Genomic DNA, 22628 nt, shown 5'->3' with positions numbered 1-22628 from the left:
TTTTGAGCAGTTCTGGATGGCGATTCTTCAAAAGATTCAAGATAGTTTATTTCCATTCTTTCATATAAGGGTATAAAGGAGAATGAAATGATTGTTACTGCAGGTCTGATACAGCATTTTTAAAAAAACAAATGGGCCACATGATTGTTTATTTTACTGAGGAACACCGTCTGGCCTTATTTAGATCTCAGAAATAAATGTTCCATCCATACTATGTTAGTGTGCACCTAGATCCTGCTCACACTTATGGAGTCACAGCTTGCTTGCTTCGTCAGGAATGCTATGAATGAGCTGTTTCTTTTCTGCATTTGTCTTAGTAAACTCTCCACGACATAACAAATGACATTTCCACAAGAGAAATATTATACATCAATAAATTCCAAAAATGATGGCACTGTCCTTCAGTTCAAATGAAAGTATTGTTGCACTTCAGTCTTCAGTGGATCGCTGCGACCAGATGTTTGCTTTGAATTCAGTATCTGCCGTAAAGCAGCAAGTCCGTGTTTGCCATTCGGAATATTAAAGACCATCATCTCTCTCCTCTTTCCGTGGAAGTGGAATATTGCCTGGAATTAAAAGATGTTTATTTGTATTATGCAAAATGCAATCCTGATAATGCACTCGTGTACATATTGCTCAAAAAAGTCATTTTCACTACCTCTAGGCACTTCCCAGCAAAATAATACTTGTAAAATCATTGAAGACAGCAGCTCAGTTATGATCCTTGGGCCCTATGGATTTTCTGTTGTCAATGGGAATGAATTCACAGCTTAGCACATGTATTTTCCATCAGATTGCTCACTGAGCAACAGCTCTGGCTTTATTACTCTAGAACAGTATTGTAACTCACCCCAACTTCGGCAATTGTTAACTTTATATATTTACAGAATCATCAGCAATTTGCTTCTAGCATTTGTATTTCCAGTAATCAACTTCAAATAATTAACAATTATTTGAATAATTAACAACATCAGTGTAGGATTAATATTAACTATTCACAGATTTTTGCAGATAAATACCTTACAAAAGGTGACAAATTCCCACTGTCAACTTGCATTAAAATTAGGTTGTCAATGAAAATAGTCTTCTCTCGACAGCTGTGTAGGGACGGGGTTATATTCTGGAGATGGAAAGAACAACCAGAAGACAGCAGAAGAGAACCAGGAGAAATGCAGCCATGGTTGCCACCACTACCACATATACATGTCCCACCTGCAATAGAGCTTGTGGGTCCAGGATAGGACTGTATAGTCATCAAAGATCTCACCGTTAAAGGAGTGGATGTCATCGGATTTTGATGGACATCTGAAAAGAGAGACAGATGGCCTGGTGGTCCTGGTTTTTATGCTGTGGTACCATTTCCCAGATGGTAGCAGCCGGAATAGTTTGTGGTTGGGGTGACTTGGGTCTCCAACGATCCTTCACACCCGTCTTTGTAAATGTCCTGAATAGTGAGAAGTTCACATCTACAGATGCACTGGGCTGTCCGCACCACTCTCTGCAGAGACCTGCGATTGAGGGAAGTACAGTTCCCATACCAGTCAGGATGCTCTCAATCGTGCCCCTGTAGAAAGTTCTTAGAATTTGGGAGGCCATACCAAACTTCCTCAACTGTCTGAGGTGAAGGAGGTGCTGTTGTGCCTTTTTTTCACCACACAGGCAGCATGTACAGACCACGTGGGATCCCCGGTGATGTTTATGCTGAGGAACTTAAAGCTGTTCACCCTCTCAACTGCAGACCCATTGATGTCTATTGGGGTTAGCCTGTCTCCATTCCTCCTGTAGTCCACGACCAGCTCCTTTGTCTTTGCGACATTGAGGGAGAGGTTGCTTTCTTGACATCACTCCAACCATCAGCGCCTGTATTTACTAGTTAGCCCCTTTTAGCAGCTCTTGGTCCACTGCCTCCTATGCCTTGACAATTCAAGTGCTCAGACTTCTCATGAAGCTGTATATATATCTGCATCAAGTTTCACATCCAGCCTCCTCTGTTCAAAAGGAAACGTTCAGCATATACTCTGTCTGAGGCTACATCCTGGTGAATCTCATCTGCACCCTCTCCAGCATAATCATATCCATCCTGGGTGGAAGCATTTTATGTCCATGGTAATCAATCATCCTGCATGCTATTCACTACCCTATCTACTGTACTGGCACCTTAAAAGATTTTTGGACTTGTACTTCTACAACCCTTTATTAAACTCCCCTAAAATGCATCACCTCACACTGATCAGAATTAGCGTATTTTTAATATTGTTCTGTAGCTAAAGCTCCCTTCATTATCCAGAACACCACTAATTTTCATGTAAACTGGAAACTTACTGATAATCATTCTGTCGTCACTGATTAACAGGACTCTGAAAACACACCGTTCTCAAATCTGAACAGAGAAATGCCATTTTTATGCAGAATTGATTAGTAGTTACAGATATCAACCAATAGATAACCTCATTTGTGTATGTTCAAATTCCTTATTTGCAAGATCAATCGCCACTATACAGGTGTTAAAAGTCAATAGAAACTACAAGATAACAACTGATGAGAGGCAGTCTTGGGGGAGATGCGTTGAGAGCAGAGCAGAAGGTGGAGGAAGGGAAGCCCCTTTCTTTAAAAAAGGAGGACATCTCCCTCGTCCTGGAATGAAAAGCCTCATCCGGAGAGCAGATGTGGCAGATAACAACTGACGATACTTTGAAATTAATAGAGTAATTGTCCCTTAGTTGATGTGTGTGGCTTACATCCTTATCTTGTCTCTGAATCCCAAACAGCTGCAGGCTCCTGCTGTGCAGAGGGAAGATATGCTCTTCAAAGACCTTTCTTGCCTGGATTTTAACCCTTGCCATGCCACAACTTCACAGTATCTTTACATTCAAATGTTAAATTGATGAATAGCAAGGGTGGCAGCACCAGTGCCTGTTTTGCACAGCTGGCTACAGGTTTCCAGTGACTAAAGCAATTGTGTGCCATCACCTCCTGCCTCCTATTACCGAGGCAATTTTGCACCTAATTTGCCAATTTCCTTGGGTCCCATGGACTCTAATCTTTTATAGGTTTCTACGTAGGATCTTGTCAAAGGCCTTAATGAAGTCTATATAAACCATATGAACTGCACTGCCCTCAATGTATTTAGTCATCTGCTCAACAAAAAAATTAATTCAACAGGATTGCCTACCAAGCTGATCCAGGTTGACTCTTGATGTTTTATTTAAGTAAATCTGCCTAACGGTGTGACAGTTTGAGGTTAACTTGTGGCCCAAAATACCTGAAACAATTTTACAAACTAAATCAACAAGTACATTCGGAGTGGCATTACTACAGCATGTTTAAATGATGTTTACAGCCTCTAAGAGAAGCAGGGGTTAGAACAAGAGATCTACAACTGGCTTATATGAAAGGGGGGAAAAAAATCAGCCAGGGTCCTGCCCTTCATCAAGGCAGGTTCTGGTTTGGCCAAAAAATTAAGGTCAAACAGGCTGCTTGCCACATTAAAAGTCTTCCAGTCAAAAAACATCAAATTCAAGATTCTCAAAATGGAAATGTTTCTGCAGACTTTTGATCCCATGTATCTGGGCAAGTGCATAATGATTTTTATTTTCTTTGATATACTACTTGGCTACATAAAGACACTTTATTTAAAAATAACATGTTGAAATTGCACTGGGTATACAAAAACCTTAGACTGTCAAGATTGCTATCTATTACCCAAACATATCTGATGTTCAAGTGCAGTCCAGTCCTAAAGAACTTGGATCGGAGACCTAGTGTATTTGTATTACTAAGATTCACCAGAATAATGACAATTGAGGCATTGCAGAGCTCTTATTCTCTGTTAAGACTAAAAATAGAAACAGGATTACATTCACAAAGATCACATCTGCTGAATGTTATGCTTTGATTTAATTCTGAGGTAATCATGTGGGACACTTGATTAAACACACAAGAGAAAATTGGGTCTCATTTCTATTTGTGCAGGGATTTAAAAAATACAAAAAATCACTTGTAAGTAATATAATGCAAGGTTAAAAGTTAGCAACAAATTAATCCAGAGTATAGTTGAGGTAGTTCCTTTGTCAATCAAGTTTAGTGTCCACGCTTCTATTTATGAAAAACTATACTTAACAAAGACTGACAAATATCAAGTGTGTAAAAAGGGGCAGGATCATGCAAATAATAAATTTTAAAAATAATACTGAGTTGTAGAGTTCTTGAAAATGTGTCTATAGGTTGTTGAGTCAGTTCAGAGTTCAGGTGAGTGAAGTTATCCAGGCTGGTTAGGAACCTACGGGTTGTAGGGTAATAACTGTTGCTGGACCTGCATTCCCTATAATGTTTGATAGCCGCCTTTACTGTTTGTGACACCACCTGTTTTTGTGTCATCTGCAAACTTTCCAGCCATCCTTATTACACTTGTTGATATAGAGGTGAAAAACAGTATGCCCAGCTCTGACCCAAGGCACACATCTCTAGTCCTTTTGATTTTTGGTATTGGCTCTAGGAAGTATTACTTTCAACAATAATATTCTTCACATTGGTGACCACACAATGTGCACCACAAATGCAACCAGAAGAGATTTGGTCCGTACAGAAGCTGCAAGCATTGATGATGTGTAGAATAATTAAAGAGTGCATTTTTTTCCTAAAGTTGCCTTAAGACTTTGAAAAACAAGATCAAGGATTAACTTTACTCACCACATATATTAAGAATTTGCTGTGGTATGTTGGTAAGGGTGGAACATGCAACAAAATCAACAACATTCACAATTCTGACTTCTAGCTCAACTCATAAATAACAACTCCTTGTAAGTGCCAATGTCTGAAGACCTGGTGAAATCAGAATCATGTTATGTCCGGTACCTACCCCACAAAATCTTTTGAGTCCCAGGTGGTAAATAGAAGCTCTTTGGCCAACGATGGCAAATGCAGATCTTGCATTGGGAAATATTCAATGGGGATTATTTTCTATCAATGAAAATCTGGTAGCCAGTACATTTCCATTTTATAACTAGGGAACATACTGAAAATCAGAACATTCATGAAGATTGATTGCAAAAATCATCAACTATGGCCATTTACCTGGAGGTGCCACGAAGTATTCCTCTACAACTTGCCTTGCATTGCTCAAAACCGCCTCCGTGCAGTAACCATCTGTGACTTCATCCGCACGCAGATACAAAGGCCTATGTGGGGGGAAATAAATAAATATACATAATATAATTGAATAGTTCTTTTTCGATAGCTTATACTGGACTCGGTATCCATCTTAGAGTCAGAGCGATAGAGCATGGATTTGGGTTGTTTGGCTGACCATAGTGCCCACCCAATTAGACCCAATTTAAGCCTATATTCCCCTAAACCCCACTCTGACATGTATATATCCAAGTGCTTCTTAAATGATATGACTGTACCTGCCTCAACCACTTCTTCTGGCAGCTCATTCCATATACTCACTATCCTCTGGGTGAAAAAGTTGCCCCTCAGTTCCCTTTAAAATCTTTTCCCTTTTACCCTAATCCTATGCCCCCTAGTTCTAAACTCCCTTACCCTGGGGAAAAGACTGCTACGATCCATTATGATTTTCAACATTTCTATAAGGTCACTCCCAATCTATGTGTCAAGGAATAAAAACCCAGCCTATCCCACTTTGGATTAGGATCCAAATTGTTTTTATTGTTTTTCCTTGGAGTTTCAGCCTTTGCATTTCGATTGCTTACATGTTTGTATAATCATCTATTTTTCCTATAAATTTTTAGTAACTTGTAATGCATTTGATTCTAAACTTCTGTAGTCTCATCTGCAAAGCTGAAATGTGATTCAGTCAGTACCTGCTAAACAGATTTTTCATCTAAACCAGTCCAGGTGGTTTGCAGTATAAAAAGAAAGCATATGCCTAAGTTGCTGTTACTTACTTCTTACTTGCCTTGCCTTCATCAGACCCTGTCTGACCTGTACTATGATGAACATCTAATAAATGACTGTAACCATAAGATGTGGGCTTCGTTCTTAACTTCTGAAGAACTCTGTGGATCTAATATGTTCTGGTCTTGGCAATATCCATCCAAATCTTTTCTGCATTCTCCATTTTAACCACATCTTTGCTAAACAGTGTGTCCTGACCGATGCAGACCAGCATGCTAAACAACCTTTTCACCACTCTTATCAATTCCAAATAACCATGCACTTGTACTATTAGGTCTCTATGTTTCATTACACCACTTACAACTACCATTCATAGTACAACTCTACATTGGTCTGACGTTCCAAAATGCATCATCTCACTCTTATTTGTATTGAAATCTATTTTAAACTCTTCAGCCCATTTCACGAATTGATCAAGATCACCCTTGTAATCTATGGTAATGTCCTTCACCATCAGCAATAGAATCAGAATCAGGTTTAATATCACCAGCATATGTCGTGAAATTTGTTGTGAATCGCCAAGTGTGTGCCTACAGGCTTCGATACCTCCTTCCCGACGGTAGCAATGAAAAGAGGGCACGAACTGGGTGGTGGGGGTCCTTAATGATGGATGCCAACTTTCTAAGGCCCCCCACCCCAAAACCAGATGGTGATGCAGCCCAATATCATGACACCTGCAAATTTACTGATCAGCCCTGCGCATTCACATTTAAACTGTATATACAAATATCAAATAATAAGGATCCTAGCAGTGATCCCTGTAGCACACCCCCAAGTCACCAGCCCCATTCCAAGAAACAACGTTCAATTATCTCTGAGCCAATTGTGAATCTGCTTAACAAATTCTCCATGGTTTCCATGGGATCTAATCTTCCAAATCAGCATACCATGTGGGACCTTGTCAAAGCCTGTGCTAAAGTCTGTATGGACAACATCCACTACCTCATCTACCTTTTTTGCCTACCTCTTCAAGGAACTTTAAAAGGATAATCGAGCACAGTTTTCCATGCACGAAGCCATGTTGACTCCAGCTAATCTGACTGTCTACCCAAATGCTAGTAGATCCTGTCCGTCAGAATACCTTCCTGTAACTTCCCCACCACTGACATCAGGCTAACTGGCCTGTAGTTCCCTGAAACTAAGAGCAGTAAATTCACTAATGAATATTCGATGCTGTAGACCCTGTAAACTTCAGTATAGCTCTGGGTGGTGTTACTGCTAACATTAGTGAGGAGAGTGTGCATCACACTGACAACCAGAACAGGGTAGACTGTATGCAAAGAAGCTGCAAGCCCTGATGATGTCAAGACTAATTAAGAAGTGCTATTTGGTTTAATTTGCCTTCAGAGGTTCAGGAAAACAAGATCGAGATATTGTAGATATCAATAGTTAAAGTGCACAGGTGGCTACTGGTAAAATAAAGGAAATTCCCTGTGAACTACCTTCACAGATATGTAAAAGACAACCTAGTGCTTAAAGCACCATCTACACAAACGGACTCTTTTCACACATTTTCTAACATTGCAAAGGTTAGAGTCATGGTGTCATAGACATAGAGTATTCACTACAGTACAGAAACAGGCCCTTTGGCCCATCAAGTCCATGCTGAACTATTATTCTGCCTAGTCCCATCGACCTGCATGTGGCCCATAGCCCTCCATACCCTCCCCATCCATGTATTTACCCAAACTTCTCTTAAATGTTGAAATCAAACCTTCATCCACCACTTCCACCAGCAACTCATTACACAGTCTCATCTCCCTCTGAGTGAACATGTCCTCCTTAAACATTTCACCTTTCACCCTTAACCCATGACCGGTAGTTGTGCACACCAATATACACATCCCAATATATGTTAAAAACTGGACTTTTAAACTAAAATCATTCAAATGTTATGGCTATAACCAGACAGTGGCTACTGGCAATGGCTCTCGGTTTGTTATTTTCTACTTGTTTCTTTATCTTCTCATTGCAGGCTCATTTTTCCCTTTAGTCATTTCCATTTGGTTACAGATTTTCTCTTTTGCAATTTACATCCCCACCTCCCTCTCCCCAGTTCTCTTTCTGTACCTCTATCACATCTAAAACTGTTTTCAGTATTGTCAAATGGTCATTGACCTGAGGCACTAAATCTTGCTGCAGATACTGTCTGATCTGCCAAGCATTTGTAGCAACTTCTGTTCCTCTCTACCCAAGGTTGGCAAATTCTCTGCAATGGATTAGAAATAGTAAATTACAAGAAATTTATCTGGATGCAGGATTTAGGATTAACAAGTCATTGGAATACTCCTTGTTTCTTTGCACCTCAATTAGATCTTTAGTACAATCAAATACACTACAGTCCTAGCAACCTGGGTTCGATTCCCGCTGCTGTAAGGAGTTTGTATGTCCTCCCAGTGACCGCGTGGGTTTCCTCCGGGTGCTCCGATTTCCTCAAAGACGTACCAGTTAGTAAGTTAATGCATAAACGGGCAGCGTGGGCTCATTGAGTCAAAAGGGCCAGTTACCGTGCTGTACCTCTAAGAAAAGAAAGGTTCTGGGATGCTGTGCAGCACCAATAGTAAATGCCATTTTGCTTCTAACCGACTGTGAATAGCACTGTGTTCTCCTAGTTTCTCTAGCTAAAAGGTCATGAGGCCCATCACATAAACAAACAATTCTTTTGACTGCAATACAGTTGTAGATTTGTACAACTGAGAAATGGCCCTTCAGCCCACATGTCCAGACTCACCTTCTTGCCCACCCACACTAATCCCATTTGCCTACATTAGTTTGGTATGCTATACCACGCCTATTCCAGTTATCTGTCAAACAATACAAACGTATCTGATTCCACCACCTTCTCTGGCAAAGCCGCTGTGTCAAAACCTTCCCCACTCAAATCCCCTTTAACATTTCTTCCTCTCACCTTAAACTCGAATATTCTTGTTTTGATACCCCTTCAATGGAGGAAATAATTCTGACTGTTTTAGTTCAGCACATTAAAAGGCCCTTCTAGCCCAATGAGCTCGCGATGCCCAATTACACCCAGAGGAAACCCACTTGATCACGAGAGAATGTCCTTACAGACAGCGGTGATGTTTGTTATATTTCATAACTCTAGAGCTGATTAAAAGAAAATCACGGGAGTCGGGATGCATCTGTACTTAGTTTCTTTTCTTTAGTGAGGCACTCACGTATGACTTGGGCATTTCAAGTACCTTTACATATAACCCATAATGAACTATGTAAACAAAGAGTGCTCAATCAAACAATATACTTACAATGTTACTCAAATATTACTGAAATGTTAAATACACTACAGTATTGAACGCAGGTCACTGTCGCTGTAGTGTTACGCTACCATGTTGCCTATAATTCTGTCTGCTCTGTACATGCATCTTATAAATTTATATACCTCTGTCAGCTCAGCCTTCAGCCTCCTCTGCATCAGGGAAAACCAGCTCAACCTAACCAATCTCTCCCCATAACTTAAGTTCTCTAATTCGGCAAATATCCTGGTGAATCTCCTCTGCACTCTCTCCAGCATAGTTCAAAATTCCCCAGCATCTCTTTCAAAATCAAAACAAATTCAAGAATAAACTCTTCTCAGGCTTCCAGCCAAGTACAGATATCAATTAGAACCAACACTTCAAAACATCGGTTATAATCGATATCTGTACCTGTCTGGAAGCCCGAGAAGAGCTTATTCATCATATACCTGTACGCCAGGAAAGCACTAGGTCCAAATTCAAGAGTACTTCACAGTTCTCCACAACTCTAATGAAAGACAGTGCAAGAAGTCTATACCAAGATCACGCTGCTTAAGTGCAGGCAGTTTCTCTCAGGATAGGGGTGTCTCTGTCGAGGTTTGTGTTCATCCGTCATCCCAAACTGGCCCTGAGAAGCTGCTGGTAAGATGATTTCTCAGGAGGTATAGGAATAGACTACATAACCACTTCAGCTTCTGCCTCCGTTCAAGATTGCTCTGACCTTGGTTGCTGTTCCACTTACCTGCTTGTTCCCCATAACCTGTGACTCCGCAGTATTTCAAAAATCTGTCTCAGCGTTGAATACATTTTATGATTCAGCTTCCTCAGTTCTTTCGGGTAGAGAATTCAAAGACGCATAATCCTCTATGGAAAGATTTCTCCTTAACACTCTCGACATCCTAATTTAGAACATATACTGTACCAATGCCACCATCCTGCAGATCATGAAAGATTAACCAATTCTCTTTCCGTGTATTCTGTTTGATTTGCTGAGTATCACCAAGGAGTTGCATCTTTATCCTAAAGCATTTGTGTCTATAGACTTACAAATAGACAACCACTTTACAATCATATATTAAGAGGCAGCTGTTACCGATCCTCCAGTACTGAGTCCATGGGCTCCACTCCCTCAGTGTCAACAACATGCAGCTGGTTGGCAAATTGTATGGCACTTGCCAGTCTTTGCACTCCTTCCTGATTCCGAAAATCTACAAGTGCCAGGCGCTCCAGGTGGTCGATCATCTCCATGGATACCTACAGTTTTTCCAGGTAAAGAAATGGAGCTCATTAGTGTAATATCCCAACCCCAAAATCAGCAGACTGTAGCACACTGAGAACTAAGCCTGGACTGATCATCAAGAACCCCCACCATCTCCCACCAGTTGAAGTACATTTATTATCAAAGTACATACATGTCACCATAAGCTCCTTGAGATTTATTTTCTTGCATCAACAGGAAAATAAAGAAATGCAACAGAATTTATGAAAACAACTATACATAAATACTGACAACCAACCAGTGTGCAAAATAAGTCAATAAAAAAAACACTGAGAACATGGGCTGTAAAGAGCCCCAGAGAGAGAGTCTGTGGGTTGCAGAATCAGTTCAGAGTTGAGGTGAGTGAAGTTATCCACGCTGGTTCAGGAGCCTGATGGTTGTCGGGAAATAACTGTTCCTGGACCTGGTGGTGTGGAACTTAAGGCTTCTGTACCCTCTGCCCAATGGAGGTAGCGAGAAGAGAGCATGGCATGGATGATGGATGCTGCTTTCCTGAGGCAGCGCTCCTTGTAAATGTGCACAGTGGTGGGGAGGGTTTCTCCCGTGGTGGGGAGGGTTTCTCCCGTGATGGGCTGGGCCATATCCGCCACTTTCTGCAGACATTGTGAAGCACTTTAAACTGTGTATATCAAGCTAACGTGGTAAAGACAGAGTCCCTAGACTCAGAGTTGTACAGTTGTTCTTCAGCCTGCCATTTCCTTGCTGACCCCTTTGCCCAAAGTGTTCCTATATAGGAGACCTCCAAAAATGTCCCACTCCAACTCCAATGACACCGATTATCTAACAGGTTCTATCATCGGGCGTCTTGCACCCCTCGTGTACAAGCAGTCTTCCTGTGCTGTTCTTCACAGGTTGCATCTACAGGCTGACTGTACAGACCCAAGGCCAGGCTGTATGCACGTGAGTTTCAGGCAGAGATTGCTACGGTGCAACCAATAATGGACACACAGTTTACGGGCCGGCTCCCTCCTCCTCCAAAAGGGATCCGAGTGCCGCAATCCTACCCCCACTTCAGAAATGCAGCAATGGGATCAACGTAATAAAATCTCCGTTCTCGCTGCCAATCCTGTAGCAGAGTCACGACGACTGGTTTTCAGCTACGTTCAGAATCCGCTGCAGCTTGCTTACCTCCGGAGGCTGGCTGAACTCACTGGGCTTCCAGGTTGGACTCCTGGGCACCTACGAAGATTGAGAATAATAATAAATAACAGAATACCAACTGCAAGTGCCCATGCTGTTCAAAGTAAATTTATTATCAAAGTACATATATGTCACCATATACAACCTGGAAATTCATTTTCTTGCAGGCATTTACAGGAACAATTAAGAAATACAAGAGAATTTTTAAAAATACAAACCATGACTGGCAAATACCCAAAATGCAAAAGACACAAACTGTGCAAATATTTAAAAAAAATATTAAGAACATGATAAACACAAGAGATTCAGCTCCTCAGGGTCAATATCACAAATGACCTGACTTGGTCCAACCAAGAACAGTCCACTGCCAAGAAGGCCCATCAGTGCCTTTACTTCCTGAGAAAACTAAAGAAATTTGGCCTGCCCCCTAAAACCCTCACTAATTTTTATAGATGCACTTTAGAAAGCATTCTTCTAGGGTGCGACACAACCTGGTATGGAAGTTGTCCTGTCCAAGACCAGAAGAAGCTGCAGAAGATCGTGAACACGGCGCAGCACATCACACAAACCAAACTTCCGTCCTTGGACTCACTTTACACCACACGCTGTCGGAGCAGTGCTGCCAGGATAATCAAGGACACGACCCACCCAGCCAACACACTTTTCGTCCCTCTTCCCTCCGGGAGAAGGCTCAGGAGCTTGAAGACTCGTATGGCCAGATTTGGGAACAGCTTCTTTCCAACTGTGATAAGACTGCTGAATGGATCCTGACCCAGATCTGGGCCGTACCCTCCAAATATCCGGACCTGCCTCTCGGTTTTTTTTTTGCACTACCTTACTTTCCCTTTTCTATTTTCTATTTATGATTTATAATTTAAAATTGTAATATTTACTATCGATTTGTACTCCAGGGAGCACGAAGAGCAGAATCAAATATCGCTGTGATGATTGTACGCTCTAGTATCAATTGTTTGGCGACAATGAAGTATAAAGATTCTGCAGACGATGGCAATCCAGAGTAACACACACAAAACGCTGAAGGAACTCAGCAGTTCCAGCAGCATACCTCGTCAGTATTGAGAACACAACTGCCGAAACAGTTGACTAAACCAGTCCTCGCTACTTGTTAATGGAAGGACAAAGGAGCTTGTGCCTTTGTGCAATGGGAGAACTACGCCACAGTTTGAACCACAGACTTACAGAGTGGAAGGAGGTCCCTTGGCTCGCCACAAAGCCGAATAAGGTTTATCACCACTGACAAATGTTGTGAAATTTGTTGTTTTGTGCCAGCAGCACAGAGCAAGGCAAATAAAATGACGGTACTTTCAGTTACAATTATTAACAAGTTATGCGAAAGAGGAATAGCAAGGTTGTGTTCTGGGGTTCATGGACCGTTCAGAAATCTGAAGGTGGAGGGAAAGAAGCTGTTCCTAAAACGCCGAGCTTGGGGTCTCCGGTTCCTGTATCTCTGCCCTCTGGGGGTAATGAGAAGAGGGCATGCCCAGGGTGGTGAAGGCCCCCATGACAGATGCCTTCCTTGAAACACCACCTTTTAAAGATGTTCTTAGTGATGAAACTGGCTGAGTTTACAATCTGCAGCCTCTTTTGATCCTGTGCATCGAGTCTCCATACCAGGCTGAAATGCATCAGTCAGAATACTCTCAACTGTACATATACAGAAACTTGCTAGAGTCTTTTTTACAAAATCGCCTCAAACTCCTAATATAATATAGATACCGGCATGCCTTCTTCATGATTTTAACAATGCATTAGGTCCAGGACAGCTCCCCTAAGATGTTGACACCAAGGAACTTGAAGCTTTCCATTGCCGACACTTCAAAGAGGACTGGTGTGAGTTCTCTCAACTTCCCCTTTCAGGAGTCCACCATCAATTGCTTGGTCTTCCTGAGGTTGCAATTACTTAAACAAACCCCAGTTACCACCAGCCAGCCCACGGACTTTCTGTGCATCAGAAATTCTTTTTTTTTATTTTATTTTTATTTGGATAAGGAATTCACAAATATCATGTACTTTTTTCACACATATAACCTTTTCCATTTTTTTATATGTATAAAACTACAATTATTTATACATCCTTAAGTACACATTGCGATGATATAAAAGGAAAATAAACATTTAAATAGATAATTATGTACTGTGGTAAATCTAACCTATTAGGCTAAGTAACGGAATTAGTTATTAAGAAAAATGGTAATAATAGTTTCCATATAACCCTTCTGGACCATTTCCACTGGTCCAAAATGTTGTATATAAGCCTATGTATCAACCATTGTAGGTGTTTATATCCTAATTTGTTCATGCTTGCTCCTGCCCGCAGACATAATTATCCAATCCCTATGTACTTATTTACTTAATTTTTTCATTTTTTTATCCCTTTCCCAAATCTTTCCCTTTACTTGTGTTAGTTCTCTATTTTCCAAAAGAAAACAAAAAAAACAAACATTTAGACTAGGGGTGCTTACGTAAGCAATATTACTGTGTTGATGAGAAGAGCAGTATAAATCATTAGGAGAGTCATCTAAAGTCTGCTCGCATTGGGGTTATATATTCAATCCATTTATTCCAGATTTGATAAAATTTTTCTTTTTGAGTTCTCAGGGAGTAAGTCAACTTTTCCATTTTAAATATTTCCAAGATAATTTCGTACCAATCTTCTAATGTAGGTGGTATTGGATTTAGTCATTTTCTAGTGATTGATTTCTTACTTGCCGCTAAGAGGGCCTGCAGCAACTTTATATCTTCCTTCTGTTCAAGAAACAATACATGCCCCAAATAAAGTTCAGAGGTATCTGGGACCTAAGTACCTTAACTAATGTTCTATGAATACCTTCCCAAAATAGACTTAATTTAGGGCAATCCCAAAAAATATGAAAGTGATTTGCCTCCTTGGAGCCACACCTTCTCCAACACATCACATTTGTATCTTTATATTTTTCCTGATTTGGGGTCTTGAAGTATCTTATAATGTTTTTCCAACAATGTTCTCTCCAAGTCAAAGCATTAGTCGAGGACCATTGAAAGCTGCAGATTTTCTCTCAAGCCTCCTCTGAAAGTACCAACCCTGCTTCTTTCTCCCACTTCTCTTTAATATACAGTGTATTTACATTTTTAGCATGGGAGAGTGCATTATATAATCGAGAAACTGATTTACTAGGTATTGAACTGCAAGCCGAATTCAGAATCTTGAAAAATTCTAATTCTACTGTTGATAGGTCTGTATATCTACAACTCTGGTTAACATAGTTTCGTACTTGAAGGTACCTAAAAAAGTCATTATGTTCTAGGCCATGTTTGTCCTGCAGGATTTGGAAACTTTGTAATACTCTTTTATCTATAAATGAGAGGTAGGTTGCAAGACCTTTCTTTATCCATAGCTCAAATCTTTTATCTCCTGTGTTGGGAAGGAATTCGGTATCATATGCACACCATCTAAAGAGTTTTAACATGCTATTAATTCCACATGAATTAACCACCTTCCGCCATACTTTTAATGTAAGATTTATCCAAGCGTTTTTAAATTTTTCCAACTGGGCCATCAATCCTTTATCAGCTATTGAGGCCTGAAGAGGAAAACTGTCAACTAATCCAAATTCTATTTCCTTCCATCTAGCCTTGTATTCCCTATTACACCAATATAACAGAGGGGTTATCTGTGAGGCATAAAAATAATTTCTCAGGCAAGGAAGAACCATACCTCCTCCTTCCTTCCCTAACTGCAAGGTGTTATATCGAATTCTAGGTTTCTTTCCTTGCCAAATGAAGCGGGAAATCCATTTGTCCCATTCCCTGAATTGATTATCATCTACCTCCACCGGTAAAGTACGGAAAAGATACAATAACCGAGGAAGAATATTCATTTCTATAGTATTTATCCTTGAATTTAAACTTAAAAAGGGGATAAGATTCCATCTATGCATATCTGCTTTTATCTCTGAGATTAATGGCCCATAATTTACCTGTGACAGTGTTGAAAGATCCTTCGGCAGGGTTATTCCTAAATATTTTAATGATTTAGCTTCCCACTTAAGATCATATGTATCCTGCAATTTTTTGGATGGTGTATAATTTAGGGACATAACCTGCGTTTTCTTTACATTTATTTTATAACCTGATATTTTCCCAAAGTCATCCAACAGTGTAAACAATCCTATAAATGATTTTTCTGGTTCACTCAGATAGACCAAAACATCATCTGTGAATAGCGCCACTTTCTGTTCAATCCCTGCCACCTTGATACCTTTTACGATTTCGCTCTGTCTTATTAGTTGGGCAAGCGGTTCAATATATAGCGCAAAAAGGAGAGGAGAAATTGGGCATCCCTGTCTAGTGCCTCTCTCTAAGATGAAGGAGTCAGAGAGGTCCCCATTTATCTTAATTCGGGCTGTAGGGCTGTCATAGAGAGTCTGAATTACTTTAATAAACTTTTCTTGAAAGCCGAATCTTCCTAACACTCTGTATAGGAATGCCCAACTAACCGAATCAAAAGCTTTCTCAGCATCTAATCCTACTACCATTGTCTCTGTCTCGTTCTTATTAACCTGTTCTAATATGTGCAGAGTTCTCCTTATGTTGTCCTGTGTTTGTCTTTGTTGAATAAATCCAGTCTGGTCTAAATGGATTAGGCCAGGTAAAAGCTTTTCCAATCTGCGCGCTAATATAGATGTAAATAGTTTGTAATCTAAGTTAAGAACACTAATTGGCCGATAATTGCCACATTCTAGTTTATCTTTACCCTCTTTAGGAATAACTGAAATAATCGCTTCTCTCCAGGAAGGTGGAGTTTCTCCTCTCTGCAAGATCCAATTAAAGGTGTTAAGTAGTAATGGGGCTAACTGTGTCTTCGGGGACTTGTACCACTCTGAGGTAAACCCATCAGAACTCGGGGACTTTCCAGCCTTTAACCTAGAGATGGCCACGTTCAGTTCTTTGACAGTTACTGGTTCTAATAAACTTTCATTTTGTAAATCTGTAAGTTTAGGTAGATCTAAAAAATTCAATACACTGTCTATATAGGGCTCATTGGGGGCCCGGGGTTGGGAGTACAGCTCTCGATAATATGTTTCAAAACTCTCTTGAATTTTCCCTATTGTACTCTCCACAAGCTTTGTCTTTGGATTCTTTATTTTATGAATTGTATTGTCTGCTTGTTGTTTTCGTAATTTATATGCTAATAATCTAGCTGATTTACCTCCTACTTCATAATTCTTTTGTCTCAGGTAAAGAAAATTTCTTTGAGTTTCCAACGTATAAATATCGTCAATTTCACTTTGCAATTTCCTAATTTCCTGTTTTCGATTTGAATTACTTTTGGTGCTAATCTACAACTTGAAGTTGTTTTAATTTTCCTTGAAGGTCTGCTAATTTTTGTGCATTGATTTTTTTCATCTGTGTGGTAATGGAAATAATTTTCCCTCTCTGTACAGCTTTCAATGTATCCCATAAGATCACTGGTGATGTTTCTCCCGTGTCATTAAGGTCTAGATATTCTTTGATTTCTCCCCTTAATCTCTCCATTACTTTCGGGTTATTGAGTACATGTGAGTTTAGCCTCCATAGTGTTTTCCTCATTTTCCTTTCCAGGATTAGAGACATAGAGACTGGGCAATAATCCGACAGATCAATTGTTGCAATATCACAGTTTTTTATCCTGAGTCTATCTGTATTAAAGATAAAGAAATAGTCTATCCTTGAATAGGCTGAATGAGGGAAAGAGTAATATGTATAATCTTTACTAGTAGGGTGTAATTCCCTCCAGACATCTATAATTCCCAACTCCTCCATCAATGAATTCACTTTCCGAGTCAGAGGTTTATTCTGAGTAACTATTCTTGAAGAATCTAATATAGGATTTAAACTAATATTAAAATCCCCTGCACAAATTACTACCCCTTGAGAACTGACCATTAGGTCAAAAATGTGTCTATAAAATGGCCATTCACAACCTGGAGGAGCATAAACATTCAGCAATGTTATTTCTGTACCTTCTATTCTTCCTGTGATTTTTACGAACCGTCCTTCTTTGTCTTTAGTCTCTGAAATATGTTCATAATTAAGAGTACTTGATATTAAAGTAGCTACCCCTCTTTTGTGACTCAATTTATATGATGAATAAAATACATGCTTAAAGCCCGTTCTTTTTAATTTTCCATGTTCAGATTGGCTCATATGTGTTTCCTGGAGGAAAGCTATTTGTGCCCTCTCTTTTTTCAATTTAGACATAATCTTATTTCTTTTAATTGGATTCAAAACCCCATTAGCATTATAGGAAATTATTTTTACCAATTCAGTTTGCATTTTTCTCTAGTAGAAAAAAAAACTCTCCTTTTCTAACCAAACAGTAAGCAATCCCTTCTCAACAGTAAACCAAGACATATAACCACACCCTAGACATCTTTGAACGTGCAACATTTGAAAATTTTTCCCAACTTCCCACAGTGAGGCCTGAGCACGGACCCGCCTCAGTTCAGAGGGATAACCTCTATCTTCACCCTGTGTTAGAGGGCCCTCAGCAGTTTGAATAATCATAGAGAATTTTCTCCTATTTATGTCTCGACCATATTGCTATCATTCAAGTTATTCCGTCTAGTTTATTTTCAGTTACCAGTTTTCATTTTACCTTTAAGTCCGATTTACTCTTTTCAGTCATTTCTCTTAATTAATCTGTGTTCTCTGTACATTCGCGTCTGAATATTTGCAGCTTTTCCTTGTAGTTTGACACTCCGGTTCGTGTGGAGCGTCCTCGCCCCACTAACTGCCACGACTTCTGCCGAATCCTCTCCAGTAGCGACTCCGGTTGGGTGATAACTTTAATAGGTAGTCCCCGGTCCGCCAGGTCCAACGTTGCCTCCTCCACCGTAGCGTAAGTTTTTGTCCCTTCGTTGTAAAAGACTCTCAGCCGAGCTGGATACAGGGTCTGGAATTTGATGTTGTTTTCCTTCAGGACTCTCCGTGTTTCCGTATATTCCTTCCGTCTGGCAAGAATCCCCAGTGCGTAGTCGTGGTCTAAACTGATTTTACAGTTGTTCCACATGAAACCGTTCTTTTGCCATGCCCTTTTAAGCACCTCTTCCTTCGTTCTGTAACTGAGAAATCTGACCAGAATCGATCTGGGCTGGGCGCCTGCTGGAGGCTCTGGTGCCAACGCGTGGTGAGCTCTTTCTATCTGTAGGTGTTTTGCGGCCGGTATATCAAGGTTCTCTCTAAGTAGCTTCTCCACGAAGGGAATCATCAATCCGGGTTTACCTTCAGTTCCTTCGGGAACTCCGTAAATCCTCACATTTTCCCTTCTCGAGCAGCCTTCTTGATCTATTAGTTTCCACTGGAGCTGGTCTTGCAGCTTCAGCATTTCTGCTATCACCTCCTCTGCGTTTTGTAGCTTCTCTTCAATTCCAACAATCCTCGCTTCGGCTTCATCTATCCGCGAGTTAGTTTTTACTATTTCTCCTTTAATATCTTCCAGCTGTTTGCTGTTATCTTGTCAGAACTCACGAATCTCTCCGAGAATCTAGGACAGAGTCACCGATTCCCCCTCATTATCTCCGTCCTGGCTTGCCGTGGGGGAGTTAGGCCCGTCGCCTTGCTGCATCTCTTTATGTTTATCAGCCTTCGGAGTGGACTTTTTAATCTTGTTCTTAGACATCATCCTTGCCCCTTTTATTAATATAGTTATGCAATATTAAGTATTTGTCTAAATTCGATTATGGGGCAGTTTACCTTCTTTTTTGTCGAGAGACCTTTTCCTTACGCCGCCATTCCCTTGATGACCCAGAAGTCCGATGTGCATCAGAAATTCAAGTGGTTATCTGGATCCAGCAACAAGCAGGGAATGAAGTCCTAATGAAGTAAGGGAAATTGGCCTAGAGAATATTTTCAGTCCTGCTAATTGGCTGGTATTTTGTGGACGGGATGAAGTGTAACACAGTGGAAAATGGCAGGTGCACAAAAATTGTAAGTGACAATACAAACACCAAGTCTGGAGGTGGGTGGAAGTGTAATGTTCTATTAGCGGTCGTACAGAAGGATCTGTTATGGGTACACCTACAGGGAAGGTGTGTTCTACAATACTTCAGTAATCCTGGAGAACAGAAACATCCTACCGCATATGGTAAACTCAAATGTAGCTCCAACCTCGACACCGTCCCACAGTAATTATCTGTTCCAGCCTTGCCCCCATATGTGGCAAGAATTTTAAAATGCCCTATACAAGTGAAAAACTGGGAAGAGGAGGACATGACAGAGGAATCTCAGAGACACCATAATCGTGACCATCTTCAAGAAAGTCTGATTATGGTGATTACAGAGGCTGTGACTGGAAAGTCATTGCTGTGACTCTCCCAATGGCTGAACAACTGTTCCCCACGGTGTAGAATCCATCTCTTCAAATGCACTGTGATAGCAGCTTATTAACACGCAAATTTCATCAGTCAGGAAGAATGTGAGGCATCAACATCTTCAAATCAGGCTGACTGCAGAAATGTGTCTCATTGTCCCATTGCATCTTTCAATCTCCCTTGCTACAATGCTCCATCTCCCCTCCAAGATTCCCATCGGGGTGGAAATAAAAGTCCTTCTCGGTTTTCAGGGACTGCCTTGAAGGGGGTGAAGCCAAAAGCAGCAATTTCTACCGATGGTCGGCCGACAGGTCACGGAGGAGAGAGGGGAGGGGATGAGGAGAGGGGAGGGGATGAGGAGAGGGGAGGGGATGAGGAGAGGGGAGGGGATGAGGAGAGGGGAGGGGATGAGGAGAGGGGGGGATGAGGAGAGGGGGGGATGAGGAGAGAGGGGGGATGAGGAGAGAGGGGAGGATGAGGAGAGATGATGGAGGGGATGAGGAGAGAGGGGGGATGAGGAGAGATGATGGAGGGGATGAGGAGAGAGGGGGGATGAGGAGAGAGAGGGGATGAGGAGAGAGAGGGGGATGAGGAGAGGGGAGGGGATGAGGAGGGGGGGATGAGGAGGGGGGGATGAGGAGGGGGGGATGAGGAGAGAGGGGGATGAGGAGGGGGATGAGGAGGGGGATGAGGAGGGGGATGAGGAGGGGGATGAGGAGAGATGATGGAGGGGATGAGGAGAGGGGGGGATGAGGAGGGGGGATGAGGAGAGGGATGAGGAGAGATGATGGAGGGGATGAGGAGAGGGGGGATGAGGAGAGATGATGGAGGGGATGAGGAGAGATGATGGAGGGGATGAGGAGAGGGGGGATGAGGAGAGGGGGGATGAGAGGAGAGGGGGAATGAGGAGAGAGGGGGATGAGGAGAGAGGGGGATGAGGAGAGAGGGGGGATGAGGAGAGGGGAGGGGATGAGGAGAGATGATGGGGGGATGAGGAGAGGGGAGGGGATGAGGAGAGGGGAAGGGATGAGGAGAGGGGAGGGGATGAGGAGAGGGGAGGGGATGAGGAGAGGGGAGGGGATGAGGAGAGGGGAGGGGATGAGGAGAGGGGAGGGGATGAGGAGAGAGGGGGATGAGGAGGGGGGAGGGGATGAGGAGGGGGGAGGGGATGAGGAGAGGGGAGGGGATGAGGAGAGGGGAGGGGATGAGGAGAGGGGAGGGGATGAGGAGAGGGGAGGGGATGAGGAGAGGGGAGGGGATGAGGAGAGAGGGGGGATGAGGAGAGGGGAGGGGATGAGGAGGGGGGAGGGGATGAGGAGAGATGATGAGGGGATGAGGAGAGATGATGGGGGGATGAGGAGAGGGGAGGGGATGAGGAGAGATGATGGAGGGTGGAGAAGGAGAGAGATGCGGGAGAACGGAGGCGGCAGGTTCCTCCCTCCCGGGACGAGGCCCCATCCTCCGGCCGGCCCGCCCTACCTTGCTCCGCCTCTGTTGAAGCACGGACGCCGCAGCCGCCTCCTCGGTGCCGACCGGTCCCGTTCCTCCAGCAGCCCGCACCGGGCCTGCAGCCCAAGGAATCGCCGCCCGGGCAGGCCGAAGCCATGCCGGTAGCAGCACCCACCGACCGAGGCCCCACATCCCGGCAGCGATCAAGGGAAGGGAAGGGAAGGCTCGGCCCTGGCTCGAGGCCCCGCCCCATGGGGAGGGAACAGCTCTGAGGCCCGAAACCCGGCCGGAGACTGCAAACACCGCGGGGAGTGACTCAGTGAACGGCAGGCTGAATTGGTAACTCCACACACCCTCGGCGAAAACCAGCAGAATGGATCAATAACCCCACACACCCTCAGCGAAAACCAGCAGAATGGATCAATAACCCCACACACCCTCAGCGAAAACCAGCAGACTGAGACAATAATCTCAAAAAACCTAATCTCAATAACCCTACCAATCTATAACTAGCAAACTGCATAAGTAACCCCACAGACCCTATACAATAACCAGAAGACCTAGTCAATATACCATGTCAAATTACTAACTCCATAGATCCAGGGACCCCTAATCCATTACCAATAGATGTGAATCATTGTTCTTCACCCTCAGTAAACTAAACAGCTATCATCACAGACTGTAACTGAAAATCAGCAGGCGTTGATAAATAGACCTAGATCAATTACCCCACAAATAGAACATAGAATACTACAGCACAGCACACGCCCTTCAGCCCACAATGTTGTGCCAACCCTTAAACCCTGCCTCCCATATAACACCCCACCTCAAATTCCTCCATATACCTGTCTAGTAGTCTCTTAAAAATCCTAATCAATAAACCATGTCTGAATTAATAATTCCACAAATTTGATTTCCAATCAATAATTTGACAGATTCTAATCAATTGCCCAAATACCTTAATATATATTACGTGTTCTCAGTATAATGAATAAACATACTGATGTAGCCAAGAATCCTTTCAGAATGGACACCATGAACCTACTGATCTGAAACAAGATCCCTAGATAAACAGTTGATTAATGTATTTTTCATGACATCAGCTAAGCCACACTTACACTTACTTGAATGTTTTTGTTGTAGTCATTCCTGTCAAATTCACTGGGACTGTTGTCTTTGTTCCTCCTAACCAGGTGCCGTATACAGTTGAGTGTATTGAGTGCGATGATGGAGGCACGTACA

The 22628-nt window shown here is 42.1% G+C and overlaps 1 protein-coding gene across 1 annotated transcript; it reads right to left on the bottom strand.

The window, feature by feature from the left end:
• Nucleotides 1-31: 31 nt before the first annotated feature.
• On the bottom strand, nucleotides 32-21628 carry gatc (glutamyl-tRNA amidotransferase subunit C). Its single transcript, XM_072247916.1, has 5 exons — nucleotides 21417-21628; nucleotides 11575-11625; nucleotides 10261-10421; nucleotides 5074-5177; nucleotides 32-566 (listed from the first exon to the last, which is right to left on the bottom strand). Exons 1-5 carry the CDS (start codon nucleotides 21576-21578, stop codon nucleotides 520-522), a joined length of 525 nt encoding a protein of 174 aa, XP_072104017.1. The 5' UTR covers nucleotides 21579-21628; the 3' UTR covers nucleotides 32-519.
• Nucleotides 21629-22628: the final 1000 nt, after the last annotated feature.

This window comes from Mobula birostris, chromosome 31 (assembly GCF_030028105.1).
Source record: "Mobula birostris isolate sMobBir1 chromosome 31, sMobBir1.hap1, whole genome shotgun sequence".
Taxonomy (NCBI): Eukaryota; Metazoa; Chordata; class Chondrichthyes; order Myliobatiformes; family Myliobatidae; genus Mobula; species Mobula birostris.
This window is presented reverse-complemented; position numbering and strand designations above follow the sequence as displayed.